This window comes from Botrytis byssoidea, assembly GCF_014898295.1.
Source record: "Botrytis byssoidea strain MUCL 94 chromosome Unknown BBYS_038, whole genome shotgun sequence".
In the NCBI taxonomy this organism is placed as follows: Eukaryota; Fungi; Ascomycota; class Leotiomycetes; order Helotiales; family Sclerotiniaceae; genus Botrytis; species Botrytis byssoidea.
Window position 1 is genome coordinate 64,547 of NW_024065879.1, and position 25,952 is coordinate 90,498.

At 43.8% G+C, this 25,952-nt stretch overlaps 8 protein-coding genes across 8 annotated transcripts; 6 read left to right on the top strand and 2 right to left on the bottom strand.

Annotated features, from left to right (window-relative positions):
- Positions 1 to 180: 180 nt before the first annotated feature.
- On the top strand, positions 181 to 1,173 carry EAE97_011512 (uncharacterized protein; the record flags this gene model as incomplete). The annotated part of the gene is made up of 1 exon (XM_038882027.1): positions 181 to 1,173. One exon carries the CDS (start codon positions 181 to 183, stop codon positions 1,171 to 1,173), a length of 993 nt encoding a protein of 330 aa, XP_038727078.1.
- An 891-nt stretch (positions 1,174 to 2,064) lies between these two features.
- EAE97_011513 (uncharacterized protein) lies at positions 2,065 to 3,024 on the bottom strand (the record flags this gene model as incomplete). Its single annotated transcript, XM_038882028.1, has 4 exons — positions 2,065 to 2,214; positions 2,239 to 2,361; positions 2,765 to 2,914; positions 2,956 to 3,024. The coding sequence occupies 4 exons, from the start codon at positions 3,022 to 3,024 to the stop codon at positions 2,065 to 2,067; spliced, it is 492 nt and encodes a 163-aa protein (XP_038727079.1).
- Positions 3,025 to 9,638: 6,614 nt separating this feature from the next.
- Positions 9,639 to 13,517, top strand: EAE97_011514 (uncharacterized protein; the record flags this gene model as incomplete). Its single annotated transcript, XM_038882029.1, has 1 exon — positions 9,639 to 13,517. One exon carries the CDS (start codon positions 9,639 to 9,641, stop codon positions 13,515 to 13,517), a length of 3,879 nt encoding a protein of 1,292 aa, XP_038727080.1.
- An 835-nt stretch (positions 13,518 to 14,352) lies between these two features.
- Positions 14,353 to 16,457, top strand: EAE97_011515 (uncharacterized protein; the record flags this gene model as incomplete). Its single annotated transcript, XM_038882030.1, has 3 exons — positions 14,353 to 14,446; positions 14,661 to 15,614; positions 15,805 to 16,457. 3 exons carry the CDS (start codon positions 14,353 to 14,355, stop codon positions 16,455 to 16,457), a joined length of 1,701 nt encoding a protein of 566 aa, XP_038727081.1.
- A 672-nt stretch (positions 16,458 to 17,129) lies between these two features.
- EAE97_011516 (uncharacterized protein) lies at positions 17,130 to 18,139 on the top strand (the record flags this gene model as incomplete). Its single annotated transcript, XM_038882031.1, has 3 exons — positions 17,130 to 17,252; positions 17,306 to 17,595; positions 17,644 to 18,139. The coding sequence occupies 3 exons, from the start codon at positions 17,130 to 17,132 to the stop codon at positions 18,137 to 18,139; spliced, it is 909 nt and encodes a 302-aa protein (XP_038727082.1).
- Positions 18,140 to 18,738: 599 nt separating this feature from the next.
- Positions 18,739 to 20,715, top strand: EAE97_011517 (uncharacterized protein; the record flags this gene model as incomplete). Its single annotated transcript, XM_038882032.1, has 4 exons — positions 18,739 to 19,096; positions 19,151 to 19,751; positions 19,801 to 20,414; positions 20,498 to 20,715. 4 exons carry the CDS (start codon positions 18,739 to 18,741, stop codon positions 20,713 to 20,715), a joined length of 1,791 nt encoding a protein of 596 aa, XP_038727083.1.
- A 1,758-nt stretch (positions 20,716 to 22,473) lies between these two features.
- Positions 22,474 to 23,448, top strand: EAE97_011518 (uncharacterized protein; the record flags this gene model as incomplete). Its single annotated transcript, XM_038882033.1, has 1 exon — positions 22,474 to 23,448. One exon carries the CDS (start codon positions 22,474 to 22,476, stop codon positions 23,446 to 23,448), a length of 975 nt encoding a protein of 324 aa, XP_038727084.1.
- Positions 23,449 to 24,485: 1,037 nt separating this feature from the next.
- On the bottom strand, positions 24,486 to 25,730 carry EAE97_011519 (uncharacterized protein; the record flags this gene model as incomplete). The annotated part of the gene is made up of 1 exon (XM_038882034.1): positions 24,486 to 25,730. The coding sequence occupies one exon, from the start codon at positions 25,728 to 25,730 to the stop codon at positions 24,486 to 24,488; it is 1,245 nt and encodes a 414-aa protein (XP_038727085.1).
- Positions 25,731 to 25,952: the final 222 nt, after the last annotated feature.

The window sequence follows — 25,952 nt, forward strand, 5'->3', positions numbered from 1 at the left end:
TCAAGAACTTCGAAGACCGCCTCACTCAAAATGACAAGCCATCCTTCATCTTTCCTACATCAAAAAAGAAAAAAGACTTATATCGTATCACTCACCAAAAAGTCGCTCCATGAAACAGTTCGCTCCATATTTTCAAGGGTTTGAATTGATACCAATACAGAGCACATCTATTTCCTCGTCATGGGTAACGATGGTGGAAGTATTCCTACTCGTCGCGAACTTGTAAAAGAAGCTGCCCGCAATCCAAATACTTCAGAATTGAAAGCCACCCTTCACGAATCACAGACACACGCCTGGACATATTGTCCTCTCTCCAGTAAATCTCTCACTACGCCTATCGTATCCGATTGCGCCGGAACGCTCTACAACAAAGATGCCATTCTCGAACAATTACTTCCCAAAGACGACGATGTCCCCGCTTCTGTCATAAGGGAAAAGGAAGAGATTCTGCAGGGGCGGGTCAAGGGACTCCGCGATATTGTAGAAGTCAAATTCTCCACGGTCAAGGAAGATAAAGAAGAAAAAAAGATATGTCCTATAACCAGTAAGGAGTTGGGAGCTAGTACCAGAGCTGTCTATTTAGTGCCTTGTGGACATGCGTTCTCAGAAGTTGCAATCAAAGAGCTAAAAAGTGATACATGTGTGGAGTGTAATGAGGGATATACTGCGGATAATGTCATATCTATCCTTCCCATATCGAAAGAAGATATCTCAAGATTAGCATTGCGAGCGAGTAAGCTGAAGGAGGGAGGGTTAACTCATTCGCTGAAGAAAGCTCCAGGGGGAAAGAAAAAAAGAAAGCACGCGACAGAAACAGAGTCTGCGGTCCCCTCGGACGGCAGGAAAGAAAACTCCCTTCACAAGAACCAATCTCGAGCGAAAGAAAATGGAGCTGCCGACAAGACCCAGGCTCGAATGCAAGAGAATGGAAATGGGCCAGCGACAACAAAGTCAAATAATGGGTCATCCACAGCACCTTCAGGTATAAAAAATGCATCAGCGGCAAGCTTAACAGCCAAAGTTTTGGAAGAGCAAGAGGAACGAAACAAAAGACGAAAGTTGGGGATGAATGACAATCTTAAGAGTTTGTTTTCGAATACCGGATACAATGCACAGAATCAAAAGGGTGGAGATTTCATGACAAGAGGGTTCTCAATGAACAAGAAATCTTAAGATAACACGGTGCAGGAAAGATGAGAAAGCGTGGCGTTAGGTGTTATTGGTTAGGGGAGCTTGATTTCGGTGGGATGTCGTCTCCGATTTGTACATCATATACCAATTGACAATTGCATGACATCTCCAGAGCAGTATCATAGTTGCGGAAGCTTTTGAGGGTGCGGATAAATCAGTCGTCACAACCTTCTTCCTCTTCTCTATATCTATCAGAACCATGAGAGCCTCTCTGTTAGTACGGAATTGCTCTATATACTAATATACTTTGCTTGTTTCGTATCCTCTCAATTCTACATTCTTTCATACAATCGGCCAGAAGTACATTTTGTATTCAGTCAAGCATTCTGGTTCCTGAGACTTGACTAACCTGGACCTATCCTAAAATCCCTCTATTTGTCATATGTACACTTTCTGCTCACCATGCATCCCAAATGATATTCATCTTCGACCTCACGCTTTCATTCCATCTATACGCTAATTCTCCAATTTCTTTCTTGCTCATTCCACTGTTGCATACTGAAGTTGAGCTTGGCCGAGCGACTGCAAGGGCAAATTCCACTTTGATTAATCATCTTGCTTTGTTTATGTGCTTAAGTAGTTTTGAATCCCTATCTCGAATCTACCAGGACAATATATTATCGAGAGCGATGTGCAAGTACTGCGGTTGACCCTTTTATTTGTTAGAAGACCAGCATTTGCACTACATGGGACATGACTACGTTAAATAGCCGAACGCTTACGACAGCGACAAATAAGGCCCGTGAAGGGACAAGTTTTCAGTAAGTACATTTCACCATCATATCTATGTAACTTTGATCCAAATCCCATTAATCTCAAATCGATCCAGCTTTCACCCCTCCATTGAGTTTTCCTACCATTCTCCCAGCATCGTTATGGTTCCAATATCTGTATGGCGCCTAATATGATCGGATGATCTTTTGTGATTGATTGTGAACGACTAACTAGCATACGTAGAAAAGTACATAATTCTTTGTCTAAAGAGTTCAGGGACACTAGGGTGCCGTGTGCGAGAGGCAGATGCTTTTAAAGGTGGGTTAAAATGACGTCTAGAACTCCACGGGCGTGATAGAAGAACGATTTGCAATCTTCACGGAAACTTCGATTGGCAAGGGGTTTGCACATGACGAACTTGTTCCGAGTATATCGTCTTGTCCGAGGAATAAATTGCTATATTATCGAGTTTACCGTCATCGGTCTTCGAGACACCAGGAGCTTCATAGTCAGAGGTAGTGTAGCTGCATTCACCGTCCATTCCTTCTCAAGTTCAAAATATTGAATCAGCAGTGAGTGCCCAAACCAATGGATTTCCGCAAGAACTGAAAGTGGCAGTAACTCTTGAAAGATTCATTCAAGTGCTGCGAAATTTGGATTTTTAGTATAAGATTAGTCAACGAAACAATACGGAGGTTCCAGTCTTTTTCAAGAAGAGACTGAATTTATCACAAAACGTGGGAAGTTGGGAAATATCTCCGGATTCTCACCACCAACAAGGGAACACTTCCATATAGAGTGAGATAAAAATCTACATCAAGATACTTTGTGTGGGTTGCTATGCGTATTCCTTCAATACTTCATGGTCAAGAGTAAGTGTTAATGTAGTAATGTCAAACATCTTCTCTGCATCACCCCACAAAGTCTCACCTTGATTACCATTTCTCAGTTCCAAGAGAAAGAAACCACTTTCTTGGCATGCCTGGAAAGCCTGAATAAGCTTTTCGGACTTTTCATTCACATTGTTTTTCAGTTAGTGAAACGAAATACTTCAAATGCTGGCGACGTTGGGATCGGCTGGAAGTTCAGATACTGATGAAAGTACTTAGAAATAGACATGATAATGTTTCTTCGAAGAACAAAAATATCGTGCACAAGTTCGTTCTCTAGTCGAGTGTTGAATCAGAGAGTACATATTGATGATTCCCTATCACTCCAGGAACTAAACGGAAATGGTAGACTTGAAATCTCACCCACTTCGAAGCATCAAACAGAATGCTGTTAAGAATTGGTGTTAAATAAATCAAGTCTGCAATCACATTGAAAAGCTTGTTGGAGCCGCATAAGAATTGAGCTACCCAAGCGTGTCACTAGACCCCGCCTCTGTGATCATGAATCATGAATTGTATGTAAATGACATGATTCATTGAACAAGCGAAGCAGCAAGAAAGTGCACGGTACACTAGAATGTAGTGATGCTGTCGTCTATGTTACAGAATAGTGCATAGCGGAGTACATATCACAATTCAATGAGATGCACTTTTCCAACTCAAATCACCAGACCGTATAACTTGTCATTTTGCGGATCTCACACGAATAAATTTGGTAAAATGAGAGCGACTGATAGGACCCAACAATCATTACACTTTCAAGTTTTGTTGCTCGTCTTACTTTTCTTCTTTAATGACACCAGAAAGCCTTAAAGTTAGATGGCATGAGTGTAGATTTCGAACTCAGACCGACGGAAAAACGTATGTTATGCTACAGTACCAGCTGCCCCAGGGGCTACAAATCATTTGTTTACCTGTCGTCAATAAGAGAGCCTTTAGAGTATCAAGTTACAAGTAGATTGTGCTCCCAAATTTCCGTTTGAGTGGCTACAAATGCTGCAACATACTTGAACATGTCCTAGACCACGCGCATGCAATATGGAACTCTTTTGACAAACACCAGCAGATTTTATTCAGATGTAGCAGATTGCATACTAATGAAGTCGATAGCTTGAGATATACAGCTCACAGCCTGTCTTTGAATACTGCTATTATACACTGGTTTTAGAATGATTGTCTTTGATCTCTATCAGAACGTAGAGCACTTTTTTTAATAGAAATTCTTCCTACACCAATAATATTAGAGCGCCTCACCTCGACTATTAAACTCGTAACAGACCCAGGCCATGAAACGTATGCAGACTATGCTTTGACAAAGCACACTCACGATGTAGTACCCTGCATGCAAGCCTCGTTGGACTACTAATTTGTTTTCTCTCATATTTGGGGCGGGCAGCATGAAATTGTGTTCACGGGAGTTTGATGTTCGTACGAGCACTCGTACGAGTATGTGGATTTAGCCGCGAATCCTGATTGTTGCACTGCACTTCGATATTAATGATTGATATCCTGGTTGAGATAAAGATGTGAAGTGAAAGCTTCGGAAATAATGGGGGTACATAGGCTTTTATGGCCAAGAAGAATAGAATAACAAAGCAGACAGTGAAATTCTTGATTGGAGGTATTAAGAAGGTATTGTCCATTCACAATATAGTATGGACTCAAAGCACAAGATGATCATTTCTTCAGCAGGTGGGTTGATTTCCGAAAGAAAAAAAAGAAAAAACAACTCATGGTGGGCAACTTTCCCCGGATCTACTAGATCTGCCTACCTGATCCTCTCCACCTCGGTATCTTCCCGCTCTCGCCATTATCATGCAATGCAACCAGCCTGATATCCTCTGCTACTAGGTATTTGGCAGATAACGGCGCATGCCGACACTCGGGTACTTAACACTTGATTTTAAATCGTAGTTATATATGAGCTAAGAATAACCACATTATGTTGAATCTAGACTTAGATATCAAACAAGAATTGAACGTTTCCCGATTGACGGGACATTGATCATGTGATCCAAGAGGGCACTGTATTAGCTAGCGTCGCGATAGCGCTTCCCTATATTTAGTACTAGCTTCCCATAGATAATAATGATCAAGAACAATACAACCACCATAGAACTAAGTACTTACACTTATCAACCAAGTTGATACCAACACCGATATTCGAGATTGTGATTAGAATGGATAGGTCTATCTTGTGAACTGAGCATATGAGGACTTTCCTCATGGAGAAAATGCCTTGCTCTACGCTTATCGATATGCGTTGCCCATACCCTGCATTCATGGCACAAACATATGGTGTGCACTTTGAAGTAGTTCACAGCACTGCAGGTGTCAGAATTTAAAGCGGCAACTTGCAGCATCTGTACCTTTGCCAATTCGACGGAAATAGTGGACTGTTCATTGTTTTCATTAACGCGTGTTATTGCGTTTCCCTTTCGGAATCAAATCATTTCGGGACAGAACGCAAATCTCCGATGTTATGATGGTGGAAGAGAGGGATGAGTTATGAAAATCGAATTTGATGTATCATTTTAGCCTGGTACTGAGTAGCCTTGCAGGCCTTCTAGAAGCACCAATACACCGAGGGCTCTTACATAGTTGACAAGAACCCAAGGATTCGGAGCGCTCAGCTCCCAAGAGATTTCAAACGTCATGTTATTTCCCCCCCGCCTTCGCCCCGCTCGGGAAAGAATTCATTTCCGTGATTTTCTTGTCTCGGCCGTTCCATTTCTGCTGGCAGGTAATAAAAGGCCTGGGTGATCGCCATGTATTAAGATGATTCGAACCGGGAATGAGAAAAGTAATTACCATTCCTGGCCAGGCAAATAGAGATGGTAGATCGTTCAGCCTGATAATATTCCTGGCGATCTTAAGGCTTGATTGGTGAGACGGATCATGTTGAGTTTGGAGACTGCTTTGACGTGAAGGAAGGATTCATGAGCCGCGGTAATGTATGTAATATACTTTGAGGATTACATCGAACAGGGAGCTTGGATGTTGTGTTGAAACTTTATAGTAAACAAGTTTCTATGTAAAGTGTGTAGCATGTACCGGTACTCAATACTGTTTGTATACACTTTTCTATACCTCGAGGTTGACGCTTGTTTGGGTAATTCTATCAATGCTTGGAAGTTGGTCGGCACTCGGGCCTTATGAGTGGACAAATCTTACATCGGCTAGGATCAAGGGGTGAAACCTCGGTCATCCGTCACCCATCACTCATTGAGACTTCTTCCGAACCATTTGAGTTTTCAAGCATTTTGCCTCTGATTGATGACTATACACAGTACCTATGTGAATCAAAGCTGTGAATGAATGGTTCGTGAGCTTCTCGATTGATGTTGAGACAGTAAAGTAAGACATAGGAGACAAAAAGCAAGTACCCCGATGATTTATGATTTATGAGACAAGAAAATGATACCCACTTCCTGAGCGCTTTTGTGATAGTAATGAATCAAATGAATTCACGGGGTCAATCTAGAAAGGGAGGGGAAGCGCAGTAGAGCTTGGAGGAGGAGGCAGACGATGAACGAAAAACTCTGGCGATGAAGGCTGGCTGGATGCGTTCATGAGATGACAGTTGAACTTAAAATCCTCGTAAAGTAGGATTGTATATGGAAGTATCTTGGATAATTCTTGACTTCTTGTTTCAAATAAAGATGTTCTTCATCTGTAATTTGGACAACTGTACTCTGTCCTCCGTATATTCTTGTTTTCACAGAGGCGTGATATGAACGCTAGTGTATAGTCGAGTGAATTATCGAACTACTTCGTACTTGCCGAAAAAGGATGATTGGATGAATGTTCGGAACATGCTGAGGGGAGAGAGAGGCTAGAGGACAGAAGAAGGGAAAAAAGAGAGGGAAAATGCAATTGATAAGCTGTTAACCGTCAAGAATGTCTTAAATTGGTCAAGTGTCAGGTACGCTCAGATACTTTCAGGTACAATCGATATTTGATTCGCTCGCGGGTGAAATCCGTCCCATGCATTGCATATCACGATTACAGACTACGACTAACTAGGTACCTAGTCTATGGTCTAGTATTATAGTAGTAATTATGTGTTGTAGTGTCGTACGCTTGTTGTGATCCAGCAAGTCAAGCAAGTCAAGCAAGCCAGGCAAGTCAAACCCTAGTTCAAAGCTTAAGGTGGTATACTTAACGAACCCTTTTTCGTGAATTTGACACCCCCTTTGTCTTATTCATCGACGCGAGGGTATACAGTTCTGAGTTTACCTCATCTCATCTAATTTGAATTAAGTCAAAATCACATTGCCATTAAAGCAACTGCCCTATGTATACTCTATATTCAGTACTCTATAATACTTTCTTATTATGAGTTTGAAACCTCAGATAACCCTTACTGTGACACATTTGATGCTCATCCCCCAAAAGCAAATCGTGATGTAAGAAAGTATAATTATACATCAAACAGTTGCAAGAAAAGTAAACCTCGGCCTAGTGATCAATGTTCTACAAACCCATTGATTAAGATCCCGAACCATCTTATGATCATGATAATAGCAACGGACACATCGTTTTCTATTCTATCTTACAGTAACCTCCTTGATTCCAGGCAAATGGAAAGCGATCCCAAAGAACCAATCTACGGAGTAAATGGTTAGCCGTGCCGCTAGATTGTCAAGTCTTAGTTTCAGGAGTATGCAGAACGTAGTTGCATCGAAGCTTATTTTCGACGGCCGGTCGCTACATTCACGATATGCTAAGATAATAGATAGAGTTTGGGGGCACAAACTGTGGAAGGGGTTTGGTTGATAATTGACCTATGAGACGGCTCGATCAGCGGTTGAAAATGTATGACAAGGGAGTAGGAGATCTTTTTCATCTCTTCACACGCATTTTGAAAGATTCTAATTGATTCGCTTCCTTCTACGCCGCTGCTTCACTTATATACGCTTGCACAAGAGCCATCTTGGTAACTGCTGAAGAAAAACTCTAGGGAGATATCACCACTTCCCATTGGAGGCCATACCCGCATACCACCTCACCAGTCAGTTCATCTTCATTTAGCTGCCACAAAACCCTTTCTGTCTTTGCCTCCCCCTTCATCGTATATCTTACCACCCGCCACCATCACCATTGTTTGTCGAATTCACGGAGTCCGAGGACTGTATGTACTCACTTGTCGTTCACTTCCGTGTTAAGATTGATTATCCTAACATCGTACACGGAGCTCATCTAGGCATTCCAACCCACTTGCTATCTTATTTTTATCTGGGTAAACCATAGACAAAGTGTACTATTGAATGCGTTGTCACCAAATGGAAATAATGTAAACAAACAAAATCATTTTAAAGAAATGGAATTTGTCAGGGGTATGGCAGCGGTTCGAGAGACCAGATGAACGGTACATAGTCCCTAGTAGATGGATGTAGAGAAAGAAATTTGACTCGGGTAGGGGGGGGAGAGAGAGAGAGAGATGTGATGTGTGATGTGGCACTGGCGTAAGAAAAGAAAAGAAGAGGGACCAGGGGCCACATTTTAACCTTAGTACAAATTGAGCAAGGTTCTATTTACAAACCCTTCCTTGGCCTGGTACCTACAGATACCCAATGCATAATTCCCTTTTTATCAATTGATCCAAATCCTCTTAATTAATTATTCATCCGTACATCCATCCATACATATCAATTCAACAAATTGATTGGATTGCATTTTGGCAAACTCTCAAGGAACCTTGGCTATCTGCAATGAGATAGAGAAAGAGTAGATACTAGGTAGAGAGAGACAAGCTAAACGACGTACTGTCCCTCTTCTTCCCCATCGATCAATCAATCAATCGCTCAATCCTTCATTCTCTCATTCCACTCTTTCACTCACTCCTCCTCCCCTCCCATTCTATCCCTTGACATCTACACCACATTCATTCTTTTTCTTTGGACGTACCGGTATACTCACGCCAACCAAAGGGACGAAAGGGTAGAGGCAAACTTGAGACGGACGGCGGATTCGACAATAACATTACAATATTTCAGACGATACTTCACCCGCCGCATATTCACTTGCATCCAAACATTCATTCATTGGCATACCCCTTTGGCAGAACCACAATCTCAATCTCTCCTGTCACAAAATTAGCTGTCCAGCATATCTTACATATTTTGCGGTTATCAATACCCGACCTTGACGTTTAAAACAGCAATTGCCTTACACTTTCCTTTTTCTTGTTCGGCCCCTTGAGAGAACCATCTCGAATTCCATACTATACAATTCGTGCAGGTCACTTATTCGACTGACTGACGGCATATTGACGAAGACATTTATCACATCAGACTTTCCGTGCAACTCAATTCATGCACCGCGAAACGAATTTCATTCCTCAGGGATACCGAAACACCCCGATACATTCATTACAATCTGTGAAGCACAACTGCCGATAGCATTCCTTCACTTGCGCTGTTCAAGCTATCGATATTGGTAATTGTCAAGTTGCAAAACGAAACATCTCTGCTATTGGCAATTGCTCACAATTTTCGTCTGATCATACCCGACCCGTTACACTTCTTCCGTGCGTAGTTCACCGAGAACTCCTTTACCTCAAACAACTATCAAACTTTCAAGGCTAATGCTTGCATGTCAAAACAGCTTATCTTCCATTTCCCCAACTTTCTTCCTGTCGTTCACGCTTTGGTCTTTCGTCTCGAGTCATTTTTTTGCCTTCCAATATCTCGAGTTGAACGACATCCATTGAAACGAGAATTGGGAAAGTTTCTTCACCAGATCTCGCCCGAGCTTGTATTTCAATATTTTTTGGCCAGAATCGGGTTTATACTTTGAGGTTTAGACAATTGTAAATCACAGTGCGAAACACTGAGCATCATGTTTCGATCCCGTAAGAAGAAGGATGCCAAGGACGCAGCAGAAGGAGTAGGTCGAGGATCCAGCGATACCGAGCACACATTGGCTGTCAAACCATCAAAAACTTTTAGACTTGGGAAGAAGAAGGAAGAACCGGAACCAAAGTTGGAATTGGACCTTGAGAATGCTTTACCATCGTCGGATGACTTTCGAACAAGTCTGTTGATGAATGGATTATCAGCTCGGTTTTCCATGTTACGAGAACAAGACGACCCAACTTCCAAAATTGGCAAAGCCAGTGATGACAGTGTATTATTTCCCAAGCGAGCTTCGAAACTGATCGACTTCGGATTTCAAGGACACGGTCTTTCTGATATCGCAGAGGTTTCCTCAATACATGGATCCGTTCGACCGCCGTTTCCCTTTTCTAGGGCCGATTCGGTCGCAGATGGCTATGGTACGGATGATGAATCCCTACACACTGGTAGTATTATGAGTCGACCAAAGCCAGGCGAGGGCAATGTACTCTTTGGTGGCCGTCAAAAGATTTATAAAATTCCCTCGGGATCGAAGAGTTCAGCTGATGGGGTTGGCCTTGGGGGTCGTGTATTGTATGAAAGCGACGTTAGTCAATCAGCTTTCCAGAAATTGAGGGAAAAGGAAAGAGAACAACAATGGGAGGAGCGAAACGACGATGAGGATAATATCGCAGATGTATCAACAACAGAGCACTCGAGAGCAGGCTCACCACCACTTGTTGGATACAATCGTAATAGAGAGACATCGTCTACCACTTCTTCTGGACCAGTGAGCACAAGAATCTCTACAGCAGCAACATCTATTACTTCACAACGTACACCATCTTTAAGTGGATCTCACACACCAGTTTCAGCCGGAGGCTCTGTAACAAACTCTGGCATGGAAAGGTCTGCAACCAAAATGCGCCGACTGTACGAGACTGGGTTGGACCAACATGTGCATGACCAACAGCACTCAACCATGAACAGAATAGATACCTTGACCAGACAACGTGGTATGGGTGCTCAGACACCTCCGCTGACAATGCATTCACCAACGTCAGCTACCTCCTTTAATGCACCTGACAAGTGGGACCGCAAGCCTGTACTTGCCAAAGGTAGCATGCCTAATCTACGTGCTGCAAGCCCACCACCTAATCATAATCTTCCGTCTCCAATCAGTGGCTTTGATTTCGGCCCAACAGCTAAATCAGCACATTTGGGAGTTGAGCCAAAGTCACAGTATGGATTTTCGAACCCTCCTTTGAGTCCTCCAGTTAGCGAAAATGATGAAGCTCCACCACCATCACAAGTCAATGACCGCGTCAAGGCTATGATGGTTGGCAGTGCGCACCCTAAGTCTGGTCAACAGCATCATGAGAATAGAAATCAGGTTCACATGAAGAACGGAAGAGAGACACCGCCACCAAGAAAGCATTCCCCGCCGGGACCCTTCGTTCCACGACCACAGCCTGGCTCACGAGCTCGAAATGACTCTAATGCAACGCAAGAGAACCATTCTAATCAAAGACATTTCCCCCCTAAAGATCGCGCTCCCGAGCCACATTCACCAAGACAACAACGAATTATAATTCCAGGCAGCGAAACCGTTTCAGCACCATTCATGGGTTTTCCAATTACTCGCTCAGTAGCATCCCCTACTAGGTCTGAATTTCCTACCAAGGGAGGACCAATGAGTCGACCATGGGGACTACCCCAGCCTCGTAGCTTCCCAAATCTGAAGTACCGTAATCACAATGATCCATTAATGACACCACGACCCGATGAATCTCAACATCCAGCCTATCAGCCACCTTCCACAGCACCTCGAGGCCCACAGCAACCACTACCTGCGCCCCCAAGTAGCCCGCCAAGGACCCTGGAGATTAAAACTACACCACCTTATGATGGTGAAAGACTGCCTGAATCTCCAGCAGACTCTCCAACGCTTCCTGGTTTGAGTGGAATGGTCCGTTCACATTTACGATCTGACAGTGACAGCTCATCCATATATGGGATAACTTCGTCGGGATTCAATGAACATCCATCATCTGATCCCGTTGAAGAGCCCTCTCACGGCTATAATGAGAGAGGAAACCCATGGGACATTAATGACTGGGATGAAACCCCAGTAAGTCCTTTGGCTAAAGTAAACAGCGCCGTTCCAGCACCTCTCGCAGTGAAACCAACGGAATCGAATGTCGATCCTGGATCTCCCCCAAAGGCTGCATGGGAGAGGGAGATGGAAACACGTCACAACAGGAATGGAAGTTCAGCCACCCAACAAGAGCGTCAAGAGTTCAAAAATGAACTTGCTCAACGCCGAAAGCAGGTTCAGGAAAATCTGAAAAGCCTAGTACTTGAGCCTGAGCGCCAGCCTGAGCGTCAGATTACTTCGCCTACTCCAGGATCTGCTGTACTGCTGAAAACTAAGGCCAGCCTTGGTGCGTTGGCAATGAAGCAGAAAGAAGCTGCTGGTCAATCCAAAGCCATGAAGATGTTTGGAATAGGCAGCAGCCCAGTCGCACAAAACGGCCCTCCCCAACCACCAAAGCAAAGAATTGATGATAGCTCATGGAAGGAGGAAGAAGAAGAGATGCTTCGAAATGTCGCTACTTCTTCAACACCTCCTCAGATGAAAGCCTTCCGACAAGCTCGGAGAGATGCTCAACGCGATCGTGAGCATCAAATAGCCATGAGACATCAACAGAAAGGTGACGGCAATTTCAATGAGATTAATTGGTCCAATCCAAGACCTAGCGACCCTCGACAAGCGCATCCTTATGAGTCAAGACTAATGCAGGGAATGAATGATGTGTCTGGTAATCTGGCACCACGTCACAGAGCTCAAAGTAGAGAGAGAAAGCCCCCACCAGTAACCCATTCCCAACGAAATGTAAACAGGGAGAGCAAGGGTAGTATAGGTACGAATCATTCCGGGTCACGACCTGCATCCCGTACTTCTCGTGATCGTTCAGGTTCTGATGCCTCTGGCCGATCTAGAAGTCGCAATGGTAGATACAAGGATGATTTAGCTAAAGCAATGGCCGAGGGAACGGGCACGTCGAGTCAAGGGGTCGTTGAGGATCTTCAGAATGCTCGCCTCATGCTCAAACCTACCGTGTCCGGTTTATCTCTTGGTTCATCTCCAAGTTTGTCACCTGGTGTTTCCGGTCGCCCATCCCCACTTCCATCCCCAGCGATGAGCTCGAGACCCAGGACTAACAGAAAGCCACAGCCCTCGAGTTACTTTGATCCACACAATATGCACGCTCTCCAGACTGGTGATGCATTAGAAATTGGTCTCTCGCCTAGACCATCGCCTGTCACCCCCTTCTCAGTAAATTCTACACCTTTTTTAGCTGATCCATCACCAATTGGGTCAAGATCAGCGACTCCAACAACTTCTCAGGCAAATAGCCGTATAGCTGCTCGCAAGAAGTCAGTTACCAAGTCCGAAATCTCGGAACCAACTTTCATATCATCCACTTCTCGTATCTCAACAATCAATCTTCCAACTGGATCGAGCCTTCAAAACACTACACCCCCACCTATTCCAGCAGTCAACCCAAGAAGAAGACAGACGAGAGCCATGTTTGATGCGATTATGGGAAAAAAGGATCCTTCAGAACACCTTGAGAAAAATGAGATTCCATTGTCTTCGCAGAGTAACGAAGAAATGAGCACCTTCTCTGATGAAGAGGCAACACCCAGGGAGAAACACAAGCAGAGATTAAGAAAAAGTTCTAGCGAGGGAGGTAATCTCAATGTTCAGGCCAGGGAGAAGGCTTATAATGCGCCAAGTCCGGCCATGCCAGAATTTTCTCCCGGACTTGGAGGTGTAAGAGGACCGACACCAGTTCAGGATGGAAGTATGTTCTAATTGCGTTATCATGGTAACAAGCCATGTTAATTTCTATTTATTCGATCTTAATGTTTTACATGAACTGTTTTCTTTGTACATCTGCCTCGCGGCAACAAAATAGGACAGCGGCATATTGGAGTTTTTGAAACGGCAAAGAAGGAATTCGACCAAGTGTCTCTTTGTTTCATACCAAAAATTGGAAAACAATGACAATGGGGAGACAGGTCGATGAAATGGGAGGGAGGGAATATGTAGCATATTGGGATAACTTAATGGCGCAGCAGGACTGGGTTATTAGGCATGGGATTGATGGATATTTTGTGAGCTGGCCGCGTATGGTGGATTGGGTGGTGTGTAGTTGAACCGGTATCGAATGAGGATAGAGCTCATGCAGTACGCATTCGAGCCATCATCAGAATTCATAAGAAAACAATTGAAAAAATATACACAATTTCTTGGGACTCATTATGAAACTGTGATGCATACCGGCCCACTATCGTGGAGATTAAGATGACTTTTTGTGTAATCATACGGAAGTGAGAACATCGATCATTGGACACAAACCTATATTTCAATAATAGTACTGTGCAACTTTGACTTTGACTTTGATTAATTGATTGGATCACCAGTCGGACGTGAATATTGGATGTTTGAGGTTTGAGGTTACATAGTAGGTCTGTTCGCTAAGTTGGCAAGCTGGCATCTTTACATTGTACCCCACAAACAGCTTGAACTCAAGCTTATCTCGATTACCTATTCCAAATGTCATAGTTCAATAAGCAATAATTTCTTTATATATTGTCCTTCGCAAAATACAACTTGCCTATATACTGAATCTCAAAATTGTGAGAGAATGGTGGCAGCAAAAGCATTAGTGCTTCTAAGCACGATTTCCACTTCGGTTCTTGCGGCTGAAGCTTCGAGACCAAGAGGTGTTGGTCCTGAATGTAAGTAAAAAAATGAAATATGAGAGTCAGGCGCAGCGAAGAAATGGCGGATTTGAGCATTGGTCTTCGTTTCTAGCAACGGAATAAGCAAGACCCCTAATGGAAATGTCGTTCCGCTGGCCATCTGGAGACTACTGTTGAAGGCAGTCTATCTGAAAAGGTTACAACTACGTCCGGAAGCCCAATAGCTAATATCTTATTTCTTGCTACATAGTTGCGAAATTCTACAAATCAGCAGACAAATTTACATGTCTTTCAAACCCCTCCATTTCAATCGATATCTCCAAAGTGAACGATGATTACTGCGATTGTCCAGATGGAAGTGACGAGCCAGGCACAAGTGCTTGTACTTATCTATCCAAATTGTCCCCTCCTCAACCATTACAAGGCACTACTGGCTCAAGTCCACACAACACAAGTTTAGCCTTGCCAGGATATTACTGCAAGAACAAGGGTCACATACCAACTTATGTTCCTTTTACATATGTAAATGATGGAGTCTGCGATTATGAGTTGTGCTGTGATGGGAGTGATGAGTGGGAGAATGTTGGGGGAACAAAATGTGCGGATAAATGTGCGGAGATTGGAAAGGAATGGAGGAGATTGGATGATATTAGGACGAAGGCACAAGCCAAGGCCAACAAGAAGAGGGATGAATTGATTCATGAAGCGCAGAGGCTGAGAGCAGATGTGCAGATGAGTATTGGCAGGACGGAATTGGAGATTAGCCAATTGGAGAAGAAAGAAGAGGAGCTCAAGCAAAAATATGAGGAGGTGGAGAGGAAGGAGAGAGGGAAGGTTGTTAAGACCTCGGAGGGGAAGACCAGCAAGGTCTCAATTTTGGCATTAATGGCTAAAACTCGAGTTGCAGAATTGAGAGATGCTTTGACAGGTGTTCAAGCAAAGAAAGTGGCTTTGCAGAATAAGGTCAATGAGCTGGAAGGAATTCTGGCAAGATTCAAGGAGGAGCGTAACCCCAACTTCAACGATGAAGGTGTCAAGAGAGCAGTCAAAGCTTGGGAGGATTATGCTGCTACTAAGGATGCTAGTGAAGCAGAAGATACTGAAAGTCAAGATGCTGCTGTGGATGAGACGGCTAAGGCTGAGAATGATGGGATTGAATGGGAGACCTGGGAGAACGATGAGGAGGAAAGCGATGTTGATGCTCGTAAGTTATCTTTGACCCTTCCTCCACCCTTTCAGTTAAGGCAAGCCCCTAGACACCACAACTTGTTGCTCTTGAAGGTGGTGGTTTTTTCTGCTAGTCCGTCTCCAAGGCAGCTGCCCCGACGGGCCAGCGGAGCATCATATTGGAAGATTTCTTATCTATCGTTCATATCACCACTAATACAAAGTAGTTTACAAATTCGAAGAATACCTCCCAGAATCCATCCGTACCTGGGTTCACCAAAAGGTCACCGATCTCCGTATCATCCTCATTGAAAATGGTGTTCTGGCTGATAACGCCAATTCTGGCTCCGAATCTAAATCTGTCCAAGATGCGAGAAATGCTTATCAAGCTGTCAGCGATGATGTTGGAACCAAACAGAACACCCTTTCTAATCTCAAATCCGACCTTGAGAAAGACTATGGTGTAGATGATATTTTCCGCGCTCTCAAAGGCTCCTGTGTATCCAAAGATTCAGGTGAATATGACTACGAACTCTGCTGGATGGAAAAGACGTCACAAAAATCCAAAAAGGGTGGTGGAAATACTGGCATGGGTAACTTTGTCCGATTCGATAAAATAGAAGTTGACGAAGAAGTTGATGCCGAGGGTAAGGGTCTTGGTAAGGGGGTCAGAACCACTTTGGTATATGAGAATGGGCAACATTGTTGGAATGGACCGAATAGGGCCACGACTGTTGTGTTGGCTTGTGCTGAGAAAGATGAGATTTGGAAGGTTGTAGAGATGGAAAAGTGTAATTACCGGATGGATGTTGGGACTCCGGCGGTTTGTGAGAGGGTTGTTAAGGGAGGCCCTAAGAAGGATGTGAAGGATGAATTGTAGGAGGGGTTAGGTATTGAAGAGGAAATTCCAGGCGGACAGGGAAGAGAGATGTGAGGGTCGAGCGTAGCCCGACCAGCTGGCAGTATTACGATCGTAGCTTAATATATCCTTGGGCTGTTTGTGGAGCAAATGGAGTTCTCTATGTCTCGAAAAGTTGACTTCTAATATGGCAAACGCGTATTTCAAGAAAATTCGGGTGTCAGTGCAACGGGGATTGAAATTTGTGGAAGGCTTTCAATCTAAGTCTTTGTTTTTGATGGGTAGGTGGGAGCGTGTGCCTCGAATGCTAAGTGTAAGATCTCATTGAAGGGGGTCAAACTTGCTGCTCTTCTTCGAATACTTCGTCGAATAAGCTTCATCAAATTGTAGCTTCAATCTTCGAGTTAGAAGTTCAATTTCTATTCACAGAGAAGTGGTATTATAATAATTCAGCTAAAAGATAGAGGTCATTTGGTGATTATGTGAATCGAGAGGAGAGATCGTGGTAGAACGCTTGGTCTATTTGTGTTGTGATCACATGACCATATCTACGCGTTCGAGTTTTACAACGTCATTTCTCTCACCTCTCCTTATCTTATCCTTTTTGTTCCTGTCCTCTTTGCTCAATAACATTGACAATCAACCTATGTAAAACACCCTCAGAATAAATATCACTATCAATCTGGGTTAATCATGAGTGATACAGCAGAAAAGCAACCTTTGAATGTTGCAGACAGCAACATTAGAACGCCCCCCGCTCCAATCCTTCCCCCCCCAAAGTCAAAGGCCAAGGTTCCAGTCAAAACCCCTGCATCTGTAAATATGACACTTTTTCTTCCTCCTTATACATAATCTAACGCTGTAACTAGAAACCAGCTGCGGATAACAAACGCAAAGCTTCTGAAATTGAAGAACCACAAGACCTACCAGAAATCGATAGTGATGATGAAAGACTTCACATTGTTGATCAAAATTGCGATCAAATTCGTCGCAAAATCCGCACTTTTCTCGAGAGCGGCGAGATGAAAGTCACTGAATTTCAGAAAAAGATTGGCACCAATAGCAGAAGTTATGGTGCATTCATGGGCCAAAGTGGCAAATTCAAGGGAGATCAGAGCAACGTTTACTTGAACGCGTTTATTTTCTTTAAAAAGCGGGAGTAAGTCACTCAGATCCTCGTACTAGTCTTGTGACTAATAGAAATCAGATTACAAGGTGTCAAGCCTCCCAAAAAGCCAAAGGTCAGCAAAGCCGAAGAAGTGAAGAAGTTTGATGTTTCCGCCGTTAAGCTCGATGGAGAATCCACGATTTCCGTTCCTATCTATGATAGCTGCGATGAAATTCGCAAGAAGATACGTGCCTACCTTCGCGAACCCGGTGTGACACAAGCTGCTTTTCTCCGTGAAATTGCAAAGACCTACCCCGAGGAGAAAAAAATCCAATCTAAAGTCTTGAATGATTTCTTGGGTAAGAAGGGACCAAGTGCTGGAAACACTAGTTCTACATACTATGCTGCTTATGTATTTTTCGAGAAGTTGCGCATTAGGGATGGGAAGCCAAAGAGTAAGCATAGAGAAGAAATGGAGAAGCAATGGGCAAGCGAAGGAGGCGTAGATACGAAGACCCCAAGTTCTCGAGGCTACTTCTGCTTTGGCGATGAAAGACCTGTCGAGGATAAATACGGCAAGGTCTCATTCCAATGAATATAAGGGCTGGATACCATAGTGGCTGTTGTACTACTTTGGAGTTTGGACGGTCATGGATTCTGGCTTGCTTAATATCTGTACTTTATTTGGCGTTTGGTTTGATCAAATTTAGGGGTTCGTTGGTGCCTGAACTTGTACCACCTAGGTATTCTTCGTATCTGCAGTAGTCGAAAGGATATTCCAGTGATTTTGGATATTTTGGATCGTATGATACTTTGTTAATATTCATCAATTCTAGTTTTTCTTCCAATTTTAATTTGCTCGTCATCGTGAGGCTTCTTTTCATAATAACTGCCAGAAGCCTATCACAAGCATTCAGAAGATCTAATGTGATTGGCGTAGCTGATCAACATCAATTATGTAGAGTGCATGGGTTGGTGGGCGATTCCGTGTGCGGGGTACCTTGCAGTCATCTTTCATTGCTCGGGAATTCACGAGCGACGACGAGCACGGGAATCGGCCCGTACTGTCCAGCAAGAAGAGTATATATGTGCACTATTGCCCTGTGTGGATTTACGAACTTTGATTCTGATTATATCTCAATTATCTCCACTTTGAAAGTACGTTAGACGATTGACCGGAGCAAGTCGCCCGTCATGCTCCTGACGAAAAATTCTTCAGTTCGTTCCTTGGTGTCTCACATTATTTTGGGACACTTCTTTACATCTTACAATATCATTGTCTCTGCATATGATTTCGTGATAATTGGCGGCGGAACCTCTGGTCTCGTGGTAGCCAATCGTCTATCAGAAATTCCCAACATTACTATCGCTGTAATCGAGGCCGGCTTTTCGGTTCTTAACAATACCAATGTCAGCAGTGTAGATGGATTTACATTAGGTCTCAACACAGCAATTGACTGGCAATATGCGACGACGAGTCAGACGTATGCCGGTGGTAGAATACTGGGATATAATGCTGGAAAAGCATTAGGGGGAACGAGCACGATCAATGGTAAGTACTTTCATAATAAACGATAGCTTAGAGTCTTCAACTGATCAATGGTAGGAATGACCTACGTACGCGCAGCATTGCAACAAATTGATTCATGGCAAGTTGGACTTGGAAATACCGGTTGGAATTGGTCTACACTCTATCCATACTACAAGAAGAGCGAGAGTTTTACAATTCCAACTGCAGCTCAAACAGCAGCAGGCGCATCGTATATCCCGGCGTTTCACGGACAAAATGGACCTCTTAAAGTTGGATATGCGTATGATCTTAACAACGGCACACTTTTCTCCCAAGTAGGGAGAGCGTGGGAATCTCTCGGCGTGAAGAGAAGTCGAGATATAAATGGCGGAAATGTAACTGGACACATGGTGGGACCATCTACGCTGGACCGAGAGAAGAATATTAGAGAAGATGCCGCGAGAGCTTATTACTATCCTGTACAGGGTAGGCCAAACTTGCATGTATTTTTGAATACTACCGCCAGAAGAATCGCTTGGGCTGGTAATTTGGGAGCAACGTATACGGCAGGTGGTGTAGAAGTTTTAAACACAAACGGTGAGATTGAGATTATTAATGCGACAAAGGAGGTTATTGTTTCAGCTGGAAGTTTAAAATCCCCAGCGATTTTGGAGCTGTCCGGCATCGGGAATCCAACGTAGGTCCTTGAAATCATGGCGAGTAGGCGACAGGACTGACAAGCTTAGCATCTTGCAAAAATATGGTATACCGACCAAGATAATTCTTCCTGGCGTAGGAGAAAATCTTCAAGATCAACCTAACAACGCATTTGCCTATGAAAGCAACACCACATACAACGGAACAGTGCCATATGTAACATATGCTCCATTATCTTCCATCCTTCCGAGTGTGCCAGCTGCGAATCTCAGTGCTTGGGCATCCTCAATATCTGCAGCAATCAATGGTTCAATTTCACCTGGCGCCATGAATTACCTCTTGACCATACAAAATGATCTCATCAACCAAAATGTCCCTGATATCGAGGTCATCTTTGGGAACACAGTAAACACCGGATCTGGGCCCGGAACATATCTCTATACAGCCTTTTGGACCCTCTTACCATTTTCTCGAGGGAATGTGCATGTTTCTTCTGCGGACCCTGCCGTATATCCAGCTATTAATCCGAACTTCTTTCTCGTGGACTTTGATCTGAAAGTCCAAGTGGCTATTGCAAAATGGACACGGAAATTCTGGGCAGCCAAAGCATTGGCGAGTGCATTTACGGAAATGTCACCAGGATATTCTGTTGTTCCCAAAAATGCTACGGATTTGCAATGGGAAACTTGGATCAAATCAACATGTAAGCCCTTCCCCATGAGGATTCTAGGCTATCATCTCGTCTCAGCTTTTAGGATTGCACTTGCTAAACAGATAATAATTTAGTTGGCTCAAACAATCATCCTGTTGGCACGTGCTCTATGCAGGGGATAACGTCTGGCGGAGTCGTGGATTCGAATTTGAAGGTCTATCGTACCAGTAATGTGCGAGTAGTCGATGCATCCATTTTGCCTCATCAGCTTAGTGGACATTTGACTAGTACATTGTATGCTGTTGCAGAGAAGGCAAGCGACATCATCAAGAACATGTATGGATTCGCATAAGATGGATTTGTTTTGGAGTACAATACATTGTGTAGTTGCTTGGTAGATGAAGCAGCAAGGGTGGTATTGTACGGATAGCTTGATGGATCAAGAATCATTTCATTCGGATAGGGCCGAGGAAGAGAAAATTGTTCAGATGGTCAGACTTTATGCCTTTACCCCGAGTCACTTTCATTGGTTAGTTCGTGTATTTTTGTATGGTATCGATATGTCTGGCATTGATTTACCTTCCCTAGGAATCGGGTCTTTACTTCCAGTCACATAGCAATCCTTCAGCTCAGTTCGAGCACACGCTGCAGGAGGCTCGACTACTCCATAAGGCGTTTAAGCAAATAAGGTTCCTTACCATAATCATAGGCAGAGGAACATGGTATTGTAGTATTGTGGTATTGTACGTAGTAGAGTTCCCCAATATTTGCTTACCCCAAAACTCAATTCCAATCACATCTCCGATAGAAACTTACCAAATTTGTCAACGATTTTCTCGTTTAGACCCCGTTAACCGTACGTGCAGCGTCATGCAGCCTCGTGCATATCCTTGTGGAAATTAAACTTTTGCACTGGCCAGCGGTCAATTTTCTTTTTTTCCTTCTTATATTTCCTGGTCCATAGGGTTCACAATTGATTGGTAACCTAATGGTATAATACCCCTGTCGACTTCAATTGCAATATATTGAAATTGCTCAATTCGAACGATACGAGCTGTATAGTAGTGAAATTCTTGCTCGAACCACAGCCATAATTCCAACCAAAACCTCTCTCGATTATGAACCATTGATTTGGATTTAATGGTCGTGTGTGTGTGTACACCCTGAGGTTGGTCGCCCAACATTGTATCATTGTGTGATGCATGGTAATTACGGTTAATCGTGATGTACATGTTATCTCGCTCTGTACCACCAAACTGGACGAACAGAGACAGATTGGCTAGATATTGAATACATTCGGCTACATGGGACCGGATAACTGCAGGTCCACCGAGACTATCAAGACTATCTAATGCATTCACTTAACCTTAGTCTATTGTTTGCTTTTTCATCAGGGGTTTTCTAGATCGACACCCCGCTACACATGTCAATCAATCAAAGCGTTGAAGCAGCCTTATATCGTTCGAAAGTCGAAAGTCGAAAAAATTCTATTGTCGTTGATTTTGTTTCATTAAATCTCATATAGATAAAACAAATCCATATCTATATCGACCGATATTATTAGAGATTTGTTGTATATATCCCTACTCAACACGACTTTTCGATGTGTCGATGTAAATATTATAATATGGAAAAAGTTTAACCTATGAATTTATCCATCCGTTCATCCTAAATATCCATCCATCATTTGCATCTTACCATCTTATTTTAACTGTGCCTCACAGGTTGTAATCCTGGCGTTGATTTGATGGGATTTAGGCAAGTAAGATCAGTACTAAAATCAGGGGTATGAAGGGAAATTACACAAACATGTGCCGCAAGTTTGCATCCTACCTACATATTACTTATGACTAAATGTGATTTGGTCCAAGGGAGTTAGTTAGATTATGGTGTTGATGGTTGATGAATACAAAAGCATCCAAGCTACCCACTCTTTGCCAATCCTTCCTCTGTCAGATATTTTCTCTATTCAAGAATTGAGAATATTCTCCTTTAGGTTTTATTTACCACCCACGCTCTTTAGAACAACTCAGGCTTTGCCAACTTACACTCTTTCCAAATTTCCATTAACTAATATTCTTCAATCTTCATATTCTTCTTCATATTCATAATGTTCTCCAAGATCTTCTCTCTCACCACTTTGGTGGCCGCGGCCTCCGCATACACCGTCCTTACCCCAACTCTCAACTCCACCGTTGCAAAGGGTAAATCCACCAGTGTGACCTGGTCCTCCGTCGATACTGATGCATCCCAATTCTCCATCTACCTCGTCAACTTCAAAGACTGGCCTCCTACCGTCATCTCCCTCGCTCAAAATGTTCCACAATCCGCGAAGAGCGTCGATGTGACTATTCCCTGTGACGTGAGCAGTGATTATGGATGGCAACTCAACTTCATCAACGGAACCAATACCTATGTCATCTACGCCCAGTCCAATGCCTTTTCTCTTACCGGATCATGCGTTGACCCCACTACCTCTTCCTCTGTTTCCGTCGCTACCACCACTGCGTACGCGACCAAGAACTCAACTGTTACCGCCTTCTCTACTGCCACCACAACCGCCATCTCCAAAGTTATCGAGACTGTAACCTTCACCAACCCCATCGTCTGGTTCGTCCAACCTACTTCCATCGGTTCCATGTGCGCCCCACCAAAGACCGTAACAGTCTATGCCGATGGACCTGCCCCAACCGATTGCAGCTCTGGCTCTGGTCCCTCGGGATCTCCATCAGGAGGTCATGGCTCTGGCTCTGGCTCTGGCTCTGGCTCTGGCTCTGGCTCTGGCTCTGGCTCTGGCTCTGGCTCTGGCTCTGGCTCTGGCTCTGGCTCTGGCTCTGGCTCTGGCTCTGGCTCTGGCTCTGGCTCTGGTTCCGGTTCTGGTTCCGGCTCTGGTTCTCCAGGAACATATAGTAACTCCACTACCGGTACCAGCAAACCAAGCTATAGCGTCCTTCCATCGGGTACTGGTTCCGGACCAAAGAGCACAAGCACAGCTACCACACCTGTCTTCACTGGTGCAGCGACGTCTGTTCAAGCTGGTTCAATGCTTGCTTTGATTGCTGGTGCAGCAGTTCTTTTGTTGTAGATTTTATCTTTTCTGAATTCTGATCTGGGGTTGGTATGTAAGGAGGTTTGATAGATGGGTGGAGTTACTATGGCGGAGAGCAGAGAAAAGATTTATAATAATAGGAGGAGAGAAAATTTTGCTGGATAGATCTTGATGTACAAACAGGCATATACGGATACACAGACAGACAGACAGTTTGGTAGACGCCATATTGGTAATTAATGATTGAACAGTAATAACGAATAATGTCCTATCATGATACATACTGTAATCTCTTTCATTTTTTATGATGTTGTGTCTATGAAACGAAACGCGACTGCGTCCTTCACAAAGACAAGATTCAACAAAGTCCAATAAAGCACGCGCTCAGAAACAAAGCCGGCCTCTGCATTCACGATGTCCAGACTGTATCCATTACATGTATCAGTAGCCAAGTGTACTTACCATGTATTACTCCGATTCTAAGGCTCGAGGGTCTCTTATCTTCAATAGATACTCGCCCACTAGATTGGTGCTCGGACATGAGATAATCGCGATAGTGAAGCTATCGATGTCAATGCACAGCTTGGACTCTTTTTCTCCTGATGGCGCAAGTGCAAGGATGAGTTTTATACATATTCAGTTCTATCGACTACGCTGTAGACTATTGATTGTGGATCTAGAACGCGTCTTGTGCGTTTGATGTGAGTTTTCACCTATTACTCTGAAGTTCTTGCTGCTGCCACACAACTATGTGCTTGGATATTTCCACGACTTATCACGAAAAGAAACTTGCTGTATGGGGAAACTTAGGAAAGCTTTCTATAGCGTTTGATGTATGGTCAATTCGGTATTCAATTCAAAAACACAAGGTATCAACATGACAATGCCACCTGTTGCCTATCCAGTATCCACAGTAGAGTAGATATCCATCCCGTAAAACTCCTCAAGTATTGACACGAGCTCCATGTCACCCAAAACCATAGCCTAACACCGCTTACACCTAAACTCCATGGATCCCTATTACCGTTCAAAATTACGACATCTTAAGTCCTCACACACACTTCCCATACACATTAAGCAACCCATCTCCTTGCCTTCGCAATCCCTCCACCACCCACCGCAACCGCCGCTACAAGAGCATCCAGCGCTGAGCTCTGCGTGCTTGCATCACCCGGTGCGATGAACGGTCCTGCCCAATTAACACCCAAGATGTTATCCTTTGTATTTCTATCGTTTGCCCATATGCTCTTTGCATTATTTGCAATAAATGTGAGGTAACTGGAATCAGGTGATGCTAGGTGAAGTTTCTGGAGATTTCTCATGAAGATTCCTTTAAATTGTGCACCATCTGCTCCGCAATCTGGTTCGCATGCGTCATGAAGGATTCCGTTTGAGTCTGAAAGTGCTGCTATTGCCGCTGTTGCAATGCTTTTCGCGGTACCAAGATAACTAGAGTCACCCGTTGCCTTGGAAAGTTCGACGAGTCCTCCAAGAACAACGCCTTGATTGTAACTCCAAACGGTTCCTCCGTTGTTCTGGCATGAACTCGTCAAGCCATCGTTGATTGTTCCTTGTGCATTGATCATTCCCGTCCCTTGAAACCAAGTCCATTGATTTTTGGCGAGGGTCAAATAATTCGAACTATCGTATCCCGTTGCGCGGTTAGCAAGATGAGCAGCCACGCTCAAATATAGTTCATTCGCAATGGCGTTTACATATGTATTTGGTTTGTCCCACCAAATTCCCGCAGCGCCAGTTGAGCAGGGTGTGGTTGCACCATTTTTCATGTCGGCAAAAATGTCCGCGGCCGTAGTCAGATAGTCGCCGTTTCCTGTAATATCGTACGCTTGAATCCAACCTAATGCCCACCACCCCTCATCGTCGTAGTAATCATTCAAGAAGCCCGAAGGATTCACAATCGTTGCTAGATGTACTGGGAATTCACTTGCCAGAGCAAGGCTTTTCATGTCACCAGTAGAATCTCCATACATTGATAAGTAATTATAGTCTGTTAATACGACTTTCATCATTTGTAGGTTTGATTTTTGAGCTTGAATAAAGGTGTTTGACATAACACGGGTGACGGCTGACTTGACATTTGAATCGACGGCAGCGAGATCACCAATGACAGTTAAGCAATTGGCCGAATTCCACCATCCTGTTGTGGTCCAGAGTCCAGAAGTGGCGTTGTACCATGTTTGCAACTGCTTGAAAGCAGCCTCTGCATTGGCGGTAGATTGTTGCGTGGTAGTAGATTGTGAGATGGCTATATCAGCTAAGCCAAGCACACAACACAGAGAAACAAGCGAGCGACGCATCATAAGTTTTGTTAGAGTGGGAAGGAAGAGCCTGAGTGGATGGGTCCAATTTTCTTCTAGGAAGAGGGATTCCCCAATGCTTTTATTCAGTTTCGTGGATAGAGAGGCTAGGTGTTCCAGTACACAAGAGATTTAAGAATCAATGAAACAAGGTCAGCGCGCGTTGAAAGTGTGGACCCAGCAGCTGTCAATATTTGCAAGACTGCAAATGGTTGGTAATAT